This window comes from Diachasma alloeum, unplaced genomic scaffold (genome assembly GCF_001412515.2).
Source record: "Diachasma alloeum isolate Michigan unplaced genomic scaffold, Dall2.0 Dall_scaffold_01089, whole genome shotgun sequence".
NCBI classification, from domain to species: Eukaryota; Metazoa; Arthropoda; class Insecta; order Hymenoptera; family Braconidae; genus Diachasma; species Diachasma alloeum.
Genome location: NW_021681200.1, coordinates 254,759 through 269,654, shown reverse-complemented (window position 1 = coordinate 269,654; position 14,896 = coordinate 254,759). Strand labels below are relative to the sequence as shown.

At 40.6% G+C, this 14,896-nt stretch overlaps 1 protein-coding gene across 2 annotated transcripts in view; it reads right to left on the bottom strand.

The window, feature by feature from the left end:
• Positions 1-3,201: 3,201 nt before the first annotated feature.
• Positions 3,202-14,896, bottom strand: part of LOC107045842 — a 266,198-nt gene continuing 254,503 nt past the window's right edge. For both annotated transcript variants that reach the window (XM_015268234.1, XM_015268235.1), the window contains one exon: positions 3,202-5,034. In XM_015268234.1, coding sequence (XP_015123720.1) covers positions 4,052-5,034 — 983 coding nt within the window. In that variant the 3' untranslated portion in view covers positions 3,202-4,051. The remainder of the gene's footprint in view (positions 5,035-14,896) is intronic.

The following is a 14,896-nucleotide window of genomic DNA, read 5'->3' as shown; positions in this document are numbered from 1 at the left end:
CTTACTCAACCTCTTCCCGCCATCACCCTACCAAGACTTGCTGCTGGACCCTAGAAACGAAAAATGGATCTGGAAAAATGGGCAGAATTATCTTCGATACTCCCTGAGTTTCAGTCTGGTTTTAGGAGTGGTCGTGGGTGTGCTGATGACATCTTTGCCCTCATGGCCATAGCTCAGATTCATTTAGATATGTCTCAAGGCAGGATCTACTCCTTTTTTATCGATTTCTCACGTGCTTTCCATAGTATTGTTCACAGTAAACTTTGGAATAAATTATACAAATTGGGAATTTCGATGAAATTTATAAGAGTTTATGAGAACCTTTACAAACATGCCAGAACTGCAATCAACACTCCTCGAGGGTTAACTGAGTATGTAAATATTACTGAGGGTGTCCTCCGAGGTACCATCGAAAGTCCATTATTTTTTTCATTATTCATATCCGATCTCGAAAGATTTCTACGTCAAAATGATTGTCACGGTGTCTCGATCAATTATAAACACGATATATTAGCGCTTGCGTATGCTGATGATATTGTTGTGCTCTCAGAAAACCCGACGCAACTAAAGAAGTCTATGAACACCCTTAAGGTCTATTTTGAAACAAACAGTTTGATTTTAAATGATAAAAAATCCAAGGTAGTAATTTTTCAGAAGGCCGGAAGACCCCCCCAATGTAAAATTTCATTTCAATGGTAACCGCATTGAAATAAATAAAGAGTATTGTTACCTCGGAATCAATTTCTCTAACTCCTTGATTTTCAATAACTGCGCAAATGAGAAGCTACGTAGCACAAATATTGCAATGTCTGCTGCACTCCAAGTTATTCGCAGAACAAAATGTAATTCGTGGACAACATTTGAAACCTTTTTCAACTCACTAGTCGCTAGCGTTCTTTCGTATGGGAGTGAGGTTTGGGGTGCAGGGCAACTAGAAATTTTTAACAAAGCCCAGGTATCTTTTTATAAAAAAGTTCTCTTAGTTCCTCCAAACACTCCTGGCTATGCACTTAGGTTGGGATTAGGATGCTCCCCTCTGGCTCTTCAGATTTTCAAACGCATTCTTAATTGGGTGATTAAAATTTTAGAAATAGATAACTCTAAATATCCAAAATTATGCTTCAACAAATTGAAATCTCCGACTAATTATGATCCGAGATATAACTGGACCCTTCAAGTAAAACGGCTATTTCAACTCTGTGAAAAGGGTGATCTCTGGGACAATCTCGATGTTACACTCCTGACAGATAATCAGACGTATCTTCTGAATAGATTCAAAAATCACTTGCTTACGTGTGATTTAAACAGCCTTTCAGTTTCCACGAGTCTGATATTTTTCAAACATCTTGACATTTCTCTGGACCTGGCTGATTATCTCTCCAAAAATCTCTCCTTAGAAATCAAACAAACAATTGCTAATTTGAGGCTTTCGAATGTCTATAGTTCTGCGTTACGCATTGGTTCCTGTCAGTTGATTTTTCATCCCTCCACTAAATGTCCAAACTGCCAACTAGCAGAATCTGAGACTCTAACTCACATCCTCTCCATCTGCCCCCGTTTCGATTCCCTCCGAGTTAAATATTTTAATGACAACATTCTTCCTACTCTCTCCTTATGTGCTATCCTTGACAACCCTTCTCCCTCAACCCTCCGAAAAATCCACAATTTCCTCACGGAACTTCTCCACCTCCACTCTCCCTAGTGCTCTCTCCGATTAGATAATGAATGAATGAATGAAGAGATAACTTATCCAAATGTATAATTAATGAATGAAGAGTCCCTAAATTTTTAAGGTTACGAAGAGCTAAGAAATTAACGAAGAGTAATAAATATTATAGTTTTTGACGATCGGTTGGTGATCTAATAATGTTTCAACGTTTATCTGTCCAATTCTCTCCTGTATATTCACTTCCACTCATTATAATTTTCTGTGTGCACTGGATGAATGAAAAGAAGAAAGGAAAAAGGGTAAAAAAAAAAAATTCTTTGAATTATCGATGATCGGATGATGTATATATTTTGCTATTTATTATGTATTTCTGCCTCTGTAAATAATCGACGCTTTCTCCACTCTGTAAGGGAAGTATCCTACAGTTTTAACTTTAATGACACAGCCCTCCCGTATAGTGGACTTAGCTTACATTTCAAAAATATAACCAGCCACCTTTGGCTACCTTAAATCCCCAAAATATCCTTCTCCCCACCTTAAGACTCAGAAGAACATAACGAAAGCAGCTCCAGAATGACTGCCCAGCAGAGAGAGCGAGAGCGTTAACCCGCTGGAAAGAGAAGGAAGATATAGCCCCAGTCCATTTCCATTACCGCATGGCTCAGCAGTGACGTAGGAGCCCGAACCGCCCCGAAACATCACCTGTCCAATAAGTACTGGAAGATAGTGATCCCATCCGCACGGCACCTCGCAGCACCTACAAACTCCACACATCATCCTGAGGAAGGAGAGTGACGTCAGACAAGGATAATATCTACTTTTTCCGAGCGATATATTTTTTTAATAACTAACCATCCTTTCCAAACAATGAAGCTCTTTTGAGTTTTCCATATAAAATGCCTAGTTATTGAAATATAAATGTTCAAAAGTTTACGGATTTCTTACTGGGCTAAATTCACCGTTTAAATAAAATGGAACGCCCGATGTAGCAAAATAATGTCATAATTCAACATAATTATAATATTTGGACACGTACATGGACCATCTGGGAATAACTGGCCTGAGGAAATATGATTCTAAAAAAATTCATTCTTCTCCCAAGAAAATGATTCCTTGGCAAAAGGAATTTTCTTTCTGAGTTCATGGTTATTGCATGTAAAATATCGACCTAGAATTTCATAGCAGCAGTTTCCTGAAAGAAAACAATGATGAAACCCCCAGAAGGATGTACTAAATCTTTCAAGATATAAAGATGTAATTCTAAGAGAATTAGAATTTAGAGAGAAAACATTTTCGCTTCACCCAGCCGGGAATCGAACCCGGGTCTCCCAGATACGCGCCGGGCACTCTTACCGAATAAGCTACCGGGAACCACAGAAATTCACTCTCAAATTCACCTCATACACCGCCTAACCTCCTTTAGGCATTAAAGAATTCTAAGAGAATTAGAATTTAGAGAGAAAAAATTTCCGCTTCACCTAAAAGCCCTCAAAATATATTCATATTGAAAATGTACAAGAAGAACCTCTAAATATCTACAAATGAAAATTTATGATTTATTCAAGATTTAGTTCCACTTTGGATATTTACAATTCTACAAGTAGTTGAAATACTAGCCTTGATGTGATACACAAGGAAGCGTGATCCTTCTACAAATTTAATACACATTCACATTATTTCATTTGGCCCTCTACAGATTGCACCCTTAAATAGCTGGATGGAATAATTAAAAATTTCGGATTGGGAAATATTGGAGGGACACACTACTTTGGAATTATTTTCAATATTCGATTCAGTTATTTACCAATTGAATTAACATACATTATATCAGTAGTGGAGTTGTGAAAGGTAACAATCGAGTCTCTCCATGTTACTAAATATTCAATCATTTCGGTAATAAGTGATCTTGTATTTGATCCTTTCTTCCACAAAAATGAATACCGTATGAATAATCGCAAGATTTACTATGTGGAAAAAAATCGAATTTCAAAACTGAAAGTGGAATGGATTTTAAAACAAAACGTCTGCAGATATTTCTTATTTACAACTCCTTTAGCTGTAAATTAAAATTACTCAATATTTACTCCCACATAAAATCAGGAAGTAGTAAAGCGGTTTAAGCATTATGGGTTTCCTATAGTACATAAACCGTGTCTAACCACTTCGCTACACAATTGACTGATTCTCATCATACAATTTCAATTACTCTAATTGTATCATTTATTTAATTAGTTCTTACTCATTACGCCTTTATCACTCCGCAGTTGATATCCTGTATGTTAATAAAAACGCACATTCACTCAATAAGTGCAGGAGATTATATTAAAGGGTTACTATTCTTTATTTCATTGAATCTCTAATTTGGAGAATTTTTAGCAATGTCTAATCTCGTTTCTGTCTTCGCCTTGACTTTGTCGCACGACTGGATGTTTTGGCAGTGTTGACATTATCCACCAATAATCTACCATTAATTCTGATGTTATCAATCCCTCGCTCAATCTCACCAGAGTCAAATGCACGTTTTGATCCCCTTGTTCTGTACGAAATGCTGCCCACTTCATTGAATTGAGCTTGCAATCTCTGTGCCAACTCATAGTCCTCTTTCTCTTGACGCAAGAGGCTCTCTATTTTACTTTGTTCTTCGATTGCCATATCATCCAGATTCTTATTTCTCACGCTCTCAATTTGTTGATTTGATGCACCGACACTTTCTTTCCTTTTCGGTCTTAGTGAGTTCCTTTTCACTTTCACAATTTCGGTTTCAACATTTGACACAAGTGGTGACTCAATTATTTCAGTTGTATTGGTGAATTGTAATTTCAAACTTTTTGATTTTGCTGGCATTTTCCTCTTCAATTTTAAGGATAAATTAATTGCCTCTTTGTTCGATGATACGGTTCTGCTCCTTGTTTTCCGTGGACTCTGAATTTTGTTTATTATTGGATTAATCGCTTGAGATTGTGCGACTTTCCTCTTTTTTATCCTCTCTGCTATGTTTTCAATGGCCGCACCATTTTCATTACTCAACGGAATTTTCAATAACGCCCGGTTCCAACTTGGTGAGGAATTCTCATCTGCACTAAAGTCTTTCTTTTCATTCGAATTTTTGCACTTTTTCCAGGTCTTATCTGCTATATTATCAGTCTCATCGTCTAAAATCAATTTCTTACTCACTTTAGTACCATTTAGTACTCGATGCATTCCTTTCGCGTAGTTTTTATTGTTATCGAATATGTCTTTAGCAAGGTCTATTTTTCGGATTGTTTCACGTTTTGTTGGTTTAGCTGTTTGGTAACATTGAGCAAGGCTATTTGAAGCTTTCCAGTCTGTTGCACAACCACCATGAGGATTCTGTTGGTTTTTACCTGAAATAAAAAATGCTGTAGAATAAATCTGAATAAATCTTTTCATGGAATTTGAAGGAGGCTGCGGCGGAATTTTCGAATAAAAAATGTTCTGAACCATGAAAAAATGGCAGAAATGACGATCAAATTTAAGGGGAGACCGCGGTGAAATTTGAAAGTCTCTGGGTATTATGGAGACGATTGTAAAAGTTTTTAATGTGTTCTAGGTGAAAAAAGGGGGAAAAAATCGAATTGCGAAAGTATCGGAAGATTCTAAAGGGTCAGAACGGGTCAAAATGGGTCAAAATCTACAAAAATCTACAAAAGTGGCTGAATTTTTCACCGATTTAGCTGAAATTTGAGTTACACACAGTTGAGATGTGCACCAAAAAAATCGAAGACGGATTTTGAAAATATTGATTTTTTATATGTATTTATATATTTTTTCTTTCATAGTGTTAGGTTCCAATTTATTATAATATCGTTAGCTGTATAGAAGACTAACGTAAGTGCCAAAAAATCTCCTCATACCAGAAGTTTTAAATTTTTAATTCCAGTTCCCATATTTGTTTTTTGTTTCTCTTTTTCTATTGAATTCTCGTATTTTGGCACTTACGTTATTTTTCTATATAGCTAACGATATGGACGAAATTCAAATCCATCCTATCTTAAGAAAAGACGGCGGTGCAATTTGAATTTGCAATTCATTAAGATAGTATGTACTTGGATTTCGTTCATATTATTACAAATTAAGGCATACCACTGGGGAGCAAAAATATAAATACATATAAAAAATCAATATTCTTAAAACCCGTCTTTGTTTTTTTTGTGCCTATTTCAACTATGTATAACTCAAATATCAGCTGAATCAGTCGAAAATTGAGGCACTATGACGTATTTGTAGATTTGGACCCATTCTGACCCTTTAGAAGCTTCCGAAAATCTCAGAGTTCGATTTTTTCCTACTTTTTTTCACCTACAATATATGTTATGAATGATCTCTTCTACAATTATCTCTGTTATACCCAGAGACTTTCCAATTTCACCGTGGTCTCCGTTCAATGCTTTTCATGCATGAAACAGCCCAAGTTCAAATTTGGTTTTTCATTGGCCACTTCCCATGTTACCACCTCTGAAAAATGGTCGGGACATGACAGTGCATAAAAATAAGTGTCCGTTCGACGTTTGATAGGATAAAGATGAAAATAGTCAGGTTTTATGTTTTTGTTTTCAAATGGAGGTTTTGTAATCGATGGGTTATGTGATTCTCTAATTTCACTTGGAAACGGCTTAGAATACCATGAAACGCCGAGATTTGGTGTTCTTAGAAAATGTCTGTGTGTATGTCCGTATGTGCCTGCAAAATTCTGCGAATTTTCTATAAATCTTTACAAAAAAGGACCAAAGTGAAAGCTTAAAATCTAAATTTATGGCCTATAATTTGTTAGAGTCCCGAGCGGGTTGAGTTCTGTATTTTGGAATAATAGTACTCGCGACAAATACTAAATAATACTCGTTTGTTTAAATCTAAATTTGGCGAAGTTACAATTGAATGTGTTCAATACTGAAGGTATCCGATGAACAGTGATACTGTCGTCAAGTTACTGGCCCCGAGACAATGGACTCCCGAATATTTATTTGATCGAAAGGCCATGACGTCTTGGTCATTACCTCATATATGCATGGTGTAATGATAACATCATGCGAATAAGCCCAGTGGAAACTGCTGATGCGCGTTCCACTGGCTTACTTTTAATTCAATACGGGCATTGAAAAACACGTATATTCTTAATTTTATTTTCGATTTCTAATTTTAAATTTTGATTCCGAAATGTGTGTTATTTCATATGTCCCACACTCCTGAATCAATTGGGAAATTATGCTCCACTTTCTGGGGCATAACAAATTGATATTATGTAGAGGCACTTCTCTGCCGAATTTCAGCTCAATCAGTCCATTAGTTTTTTAGATGTAGCGATTCGCTGAATCGCTACATTTATTTTCTTAATATTTCGAAACATAGTCCATTAAATAAACTTTTTTTTCCGTCAAAATATTCCTGAGGACATTATCTATCGAATCAGACCTTGCTGTACCTAGCTAACTTGGGCTGCTCGCATAATAATTTACATTTTTCATTTTTGTCATAAAATCGGTGGGAGGACGATAACTCTAGAAAAAATTCAGATAGAGAATCTAAATTTAGCAGGATTCCAACTCTTACAATATAATAGGTTAGGATTTCTGATAGACGAGATCAAATGAATATTTTTGGAGATTTTCTACTTTTTGTGTAATTATATTAGCAAATATTTCAAAAACTATTCATCCCATTTCAATTGCCGTTCTTTCCACTTTGTAAATCTGGACGCTCTTTTGCCGTTTCGATACATGAATGGAAGTTGTGGTGAAACCCTGAAATGTTGAGGACTCATTACTATCGCTGAGTTACACTCCTGTGTAAAATTGCAGATTGATGGATTCAATACTTTTTGGAAAAAAGGAATTAATTTTAAAAACGGTTTTCACTGAAAATGACATATCGTTGACTAAAGAAGTTGTTCAAAAATCTGAACAAATTCTGAAAAATCAAAAAGATCATTTAAATGAAGAAAACATTTTTTGTTCTATTTTTGATTGTTAAACTATATTTTTAATTCGCTCTTCTTCCTTTTAAAAAATCATCCTTATCAGTATAGAGGTTTCTACACCGAACGTAGTTGGTCGCACAATAAGAAAATCCCCACCTCGTATATTTTACGATTTCGCGAAAAGAACGTTGAATAAAAAAAATTTATTCCACATTCACAGATAATTTTGAACTTTCAATGAATACAAAATGGGGGTCTGGAAGTGGAATAGTTATCAGATAACACGGTACTACAGAATTTGGGTCAGTTTTATTACAATTATGAAACCTACATGGTTTTGAAGATTTTTTCACGCTGATTACGAGTCTGCTTGAAAAAATCCTCTAGGAGGTCTCGCTATAGAGTAATAAAATATTGAAAACCGGAAAACTAGCTAAAATGCTCAGTTCGAATAATTAATTAAAAAATGAATTTGGTCGTTCTGAGTTCGGTTAAAAAAACGCTAGATTGGTGGAATTCTCATCTTTCTAGTGATTGCTCCCTCCCTTCGATTCGTTGCGCGGAAAATCCTAGAAAAATTCATGAAAAATTAGCATTTTTTGAGAAAAACAATGGTTATGGTTGGGCGGAATGGCCGGAAGTGAGTTATGAATTTTTGGAGAAGCGCCAAGTTCAAACCGATACCAACACGTGTTGTAACCTCCAGTGGATTGTAATCAGGATTAAAACATGGTCTTCCTTTAAGGAAAACTCCTGATCAACCTGGTGAAAAATCATCCTGAATTGTGGAAGGATGTCGCACCTGATTTTGATACAGAGAACTCAGCCGTCTGGGAGGAAATCAGGAATTATTTTAATCCTGCCATTTTAGGTATTTACTTTTGAATGGAAAGGAAATATTCAATTTTGATATTCACAACGAATTTTTGCTACAATTAGGCCAGCAAATCTGCTCGAAACTTCAAGCCTAGGTATGTCGTTTTGTCATCCTTCATGGCCTGCAATTGAAGGCTGAGCGACATGGACATGTTTGTGAACCGTTTTGGAGGCTGTACCGGGATTTATTATTTTTCCAAGAAGTTCTTGAGGTTGAGAAGAATGAGTCCGACGCCGAAACCCTATCCCAGACGTCGATGTTTCCAGATGATTCTCAATTTCCCCCGAAATGAAATGAAGAATAATTATGAAAACCTGAAAATTACTTCCCATTTTTTTTTTTTTTTTTTTTTTATGCTTATTTTATATCGCTTCGAGTCTGATGAGACTATATGGCGATTGATCAAGACTTTAAAAATGGTTAGATCTCACCATTCTACCCGGCCAGGAATCGAACCTGGAACCTATCCGTTGTGAGGCAACGGCCTTAACCACTACGCCAGGCCACCGGGCACTTCCCATTTTAACTTTGTATCCTTAAACACGTGAATTCTGGTTCATTATCCTTAATAAAATGGTTTAATTGAGAAAATTTTAGTAATATATTCCATTGATTGCGGTAAACAACTAAATTACATAAAAAAAATCAGGCCCGCTCGCGCGCTTTGCGCGCTCGCTCTTTGGGGTGTGACCGGTAGGGGACCGGTGGAATTGGGTGTGACCCATTACGGGTCGAACCAATAACTTCCCGACCGATTCGCATTGGTCTGTTCATTAGAACAAAAAACGCAAATTTTGAAGTTTCCGTCCTGATAACTACAAAACGGCTGAAACGATTTTACTTGGCATCCACATAAAATCGAATTATAAAATTGGTCTGGGTTGTTGGTCGCTCGCTTCGCTCGCTCCCATTACGGGTGGATTGTAATTCGACTGGGTGTTTGGTCGCTCGCTGCGTTGGAGTGGGTGTGACCCATTACAGGTCGAACCAATTACTTCCCGACCGATTCCTATTTGTCTGTTCATTAGAACAAAAAACGCAAATTTTGAAATTTTCATCTTGATAACTAAACAACCGCTGAGACGATTTTTTTTTCAATTCAACAAGATTGACTCTACACAGAGACGTATTGATTACATCCAAAACGAAGTAGTGAAGAGAAATCTGAGTTATCGATGAATGCTACGAATTGGAAATCAAATTCTCGTTTGTTCGAATGTCGATTTTCTGGGGGATGACGAATCAATTTCAATTCACTACGCTTGTCGGTAATTCAGATTTCTATTTTATTTTATTTTAAATTTTTGTGTGATTACAGATTGTTTCTCTCAACCCCCATGTACATACAGTTCCAGAGATATCGTTTAAACTACTAGATCATTCCAAAATACTCGTGGCATGAACCAACAAATGTAGACTGCCTCCAAAAAACATCATAATGTTTCCCGTTAAATGTTCTCTTTGAAATCGACGGAATACTGTTTATGGCTATTTGAATGAGTTATGAATCTAATGATATCTCCATGTTTCATGACTCTTCGAATCTTTCAATGATGTTTTTGAACACATGTCCATCTCTCCCTCTTTCTCTTTCTGTATATGTGCATGTGTGTGTGTGCGAACGTATGCGACGCAGAAATTTTCAGGGGTACGATTTCTCTTGAACGAATGGTGCAATTTAAATGTTTGTTTTACAATCGATGCATCTTCATGTAACTCACAACCCATCATTTTCAAAAGATGATTGGCTCAGTTAATTTTTTAGCAGCAAAAAAGACGTAAAAAAGTGAAAAATGAATTTCGAGTAGAGAAAAAAACAGAAGTATTATTTTTTAAATAACTAAACAACCGCTGAGACGATTTTCTTTTCAATTCAGTCAGATATACTCTACACAAAGATGCATCGATTGCATGAGAAATAATTCAAATCGCATCATTTCTTCAGGAGAAATAGTCAAATTTGCAGAAAAAACATCATTTTTGACATTTTTTGACATGTTTTTTGCAAATAACGGAAGAACCGCTGAGGCGATTGTCTTCAGAAACTAATCAGTTCTAAGTTACATGAAGATGCGTCGATTGAAAAAAAAAATTTCACATTGCACTGTTCCTTGAAGAGAAATCGTAGCTCAAAATTTTTTGCGTCACCTACATTCGCACACACACATACACACACACAGACACACCCACATACAGATCCTTTCCTTTCCACGGATCCTTTCGGCGAGGAACGCCTTTACCCTCCGAGAGTTTTCGCAGGTTGGAAGGTCCTGCAACGTGGCGCGTCCCCAGGTGGTGGATGGACGAATGCTCGATATTCTGAACTGCCGTTCAGAATATAGGTTATCGACTAAATAAAATACGTCGGCGCGAACCAACACCTTCCGAGAAACCCAACTCTAAAAGCGGTGTGCAGGGTGGGCTCCCTATAACAGCCTCACAAAGTTGTACAGTGGCTCTGTTTAACAGCCAAACAAAAAATGTTGAGTAGTGATGAGAACACAAAAATATCCCAGACGGTAACCCCTCTTCAAGAGGTAAATCCTACCATTGGTTCCGATCGGGTGCAAACCCCGGGGGCCAATGCCGGCTCCTTGGATTCTGGGAAGAGCCAACCATCACACTTCTCAAAGGCGGACCACTTGGCCTCAGATGCTACAAGTGGGGTGGAGTCACAGACTCAAAACGTGACTGAAATCACCAACTCGAACGGAGGATCGAGACAGGAGCAGGCTTGGGACCGTCACGAGAAGCTCATTGGAGATCTTCTGTCCCAGATAATGGACAAAACCAAGCGCACCATCAATGAAGGAATACGACAGCTCGCCAGGAGCATTCAAACTTCTGCAAAACATCTCCGATCAATCTGTCAAGGTGCATCAGAGCAAGGGGCTACGCAGAAGACGAAACCTCATGAGCCAACATCGAAGGACGTGGGATCACGAAGTGGGGTGCAGAATGAGCACCAGACCAAGAAGAAGAGAAATCACGAGTTCCCGGGAACGGATCCTGACGCTCTGAAGAGGTCTCGACAGGAGACCACACCAATCCAACCGAAATGGGTGTCGGAACCGCAGAGGGATGCAGGCAAACACCAGCAAATCGAGCCGGATAAATATGAGGTTCACGACAGTGAAGGCTTGCAGAAGTGGAAGCGTTGAAGGAAGAAATCTGAGCAAGCTCCTGAGTCGCTTCGGCAAAACCCAAGCCGAAAGCGAACCCAGAGGAAATCAGCGGTCAGGCCGAAAGCACTGATNTGCAGGGTGGGCTCCCTATAACAGCCTCACAAAGTTGTACAGTGGCTCTGTTTAACAGCCAAACAAAAAATGTTGAGTAGTGATGAGAACACAAAAATATCCCAGACGGTAACCCCTCTTCAAGAGGTAAATCCTACCATTGGTTCCGATCGGGTGCAAACCCCGGGGGCCAATGCCGGCTCCTTGGATTCTGGGAAGAGCCAACCATCACACTTCTCAAAGGCGGACCACTTGGCCTCAGATGCTACAAGTGGGGTGGAGTCACAGACTCAAAACGTGACTGAAATCACCAACTCGAACGGAGGATCGAGACAGGAGCAGGCTTGGGACCGTCACGAGAAGCTCATTGGAGATCTTCTGTCCCAGATAATGGACAAAACCAAGCGCACCATCAATGAAGGAATACGACAGCTCGCCAGGAGCATTCAAACTTCTGCAAAACATCTCCGATCAATCTGTCAAGGTGCATCAGAGCAAGGGGCTACGCAGAAGACGAAACCTCATGAGCCAACATCGAAGGACGTGGGATCACGAAGTGGGGTGCAGAATGAGCACCAGACCAAGAAGAAGAGAAATCACGAGTTCCCGGGAACGGATCCTGACGCTCTGAAGAGGTCTCGACAGGAGACCACACCAATCCAACCGAAATGGGTGTCGGAACCGCAGAGGGATGCAGGCAAACACCAGCAAATCGAGCCGGATAAATATGAGGTTCACGACAGTGAAGGCTTGCAGAAGTGGAAGCGTTGAAGGAAGAAATCTGAGCAAGCTCCTGAGTCGCTTCGGCAAAACCCAAGCCGAAAGCGAACCCAGAGGAAATCAGCGGTCAGGCCGAAAGCACTGATGATTCGCCCTAAGGAGAAGGAGATGTACTCCGAAATCCTACGGCGAGTGAAGAAGGATAGCGCTTGTGGTGAGCGCGCTAGCGATTGCATCGAGAAGATCAGACGCACGGCCGCAGGGGACATGTTGATTATCCTCAACAAGAAGGAGACCGATGGAGCTTCCCAGCTACGATCAGCCATTGCTGACCTGCTCGGCCAAGAGGCCGACGTGCTAAGCAAAGAGCCCCGGAAAGATATCGAAATCAAGGATATCGATGAGGATACATCCAAAGAGGACGTCCTTGAGGCCCTACAGAGACCTGTAGGTGAGGAACACCAAATGGGTCCTGAGACCATCCAATCTATGCGCAAAGCATACGGTGGAACTCAAACTGCCTGTCTGACCCTCACGTCAGCTGCGGGGAAGAAGATCCTGGGAGAGGACGACCACTGGAAGATTAAGATCGGCTGGGTAAACTGCCGCATACGTAGAGTACAGAGGCCGGTCAAGTGTTTCAAGTGCTGGCGCTACGGACATCTCGCCAGCAAGTGTCGGAGCGCAGTGGATCGGTCGAAGCTCTGCGCAAGATGTGCGGGAGATGGCCACAAGGACAAGGAGTGTCAGAAGAATCCTCGGTGCGCCCTATGCGCTGAAGATAGGAAAACGGAGAATTGTGCCCATGTCGCTGGCAGCAGCAGATACCCGGCTTACAGAGAGCCACTCCAGAAGCTTACTAACAAAAGGCGATAAAAAGCGGATCAGCTGCAAGGTGTTACAGCTCAACCTCAATCACTGCGAGGACGCACACGATCTGCTTATGTAGACGGTGCGTGAGCTGAAGGCTGACCTTGTCATGATTTCTGAGCCATATCGAGATCTTGGCACTCAATCCTGGGTCACAGACGCCAGCAGAAAGGCTGCGATCTGGGCTTGCGGGAACCGGCCTTTCCGAAACATCAGCAGTAACACGCAGAGTGGTTTTGCTATGGTGAACTTTGATGGAATCCATTACTACAGCTGCTATGCTCCACCTAGTCTCCGCACTGATGAGTTCACAGACTTCCTAGATAGGCTGACTGTGGATGTTAAGCAACACTTTCCCGTGATGATAGCTGGACACTTCAATGCCTGGGCAGTTGACTGGGGCAGTAAGGTAACAAATGCTAGAGGACAGGCTTTACTGGAAGCCATGTCATCTTTGGACGTAATCTTACTGAACAGTGGAGAAGAACCAACCTTCATTCGGGGAAAGGCGAGCTCAGTTGTGGATCTTACCTTCGTGAGTGGTGCTCTCGGCAAGAGAAACTACTCATGGAGAGTAACTGATATCTACACTGCGAGTGACCACCGGGCAATACTCTGGGAGACCTGCTCTGACCAGAAAGCCAGATCAACCGCAAAGAAGACCAACAGTGTTGGTTGGAGAGTGAGCACCTTTGATTCTGGCCTTACTCGGCGGCATTAGATGACCGTCCGATTACTGGGACGAATGCAACAGCGAAGGCACGGGACATTATGGCGAAGGTGACTAAAGCCTGCAATGTCACTATGACGAGGAAGCGGACCACGAATCAACACCCCCCGGTGTATTGGTGGAATGACACCATCGCGGTCCTTCGGAGGGAATGCAACGCAGCTAGGAGGTTGTCCCAACGAGGCCGGAAGAAACCAAACTTCGAGGAACTCGAAATGAGGTACAAAAAGTCACGTCGGAAACTGAGCAAGGCGATAAAGCACAGCAAGAAGCAGTGCTGGAGTGAACTTCTTGCTGAAGTAGAAGGCGATCCCTGGGGGAGACCTTACAAGGTGGTGATGACACGACTGAAGAGTCAACCTATGCCAACACCATCGTGTCCTGTTCTCCTGAGGAAGATCGTTGAAACGCTGTTCCCTCAACAACCAGATTTTAACCGTCCCGCCCGACAACAGGAGGATGAGATCGTAGCGAAAATCACAAGGGAGGCCTACATACGAGTGGGTAACACCAAGGCCCCTGGCCCGGACAGTATCCCCAACATTGCACTGAAATCGGCAATCCAAGTGATGCCAGAGCAGTTTTTAGACGTCTATAACGAGTCTTCAAAAAAGGCATATTTCCTGCCATGTGGAAGCAGCAGATGCTGGTTTTGCTCCCAAAAGGGAACAAGCCGCCGGACGAATCTTCATCATATCGTCCTCTCTGCATGCTCGACACAGCCGGTAAGATCCTCGAGCGTATAATCCATCAGAGAATAGAAGCAGCTGTTGAGCCACTGCTAGCCGAAAATCAATATGGTTTCCGGAAAGGTCGATCCACATTGGATGCCATTAACCTTGTTGTTGATACCGCCAGG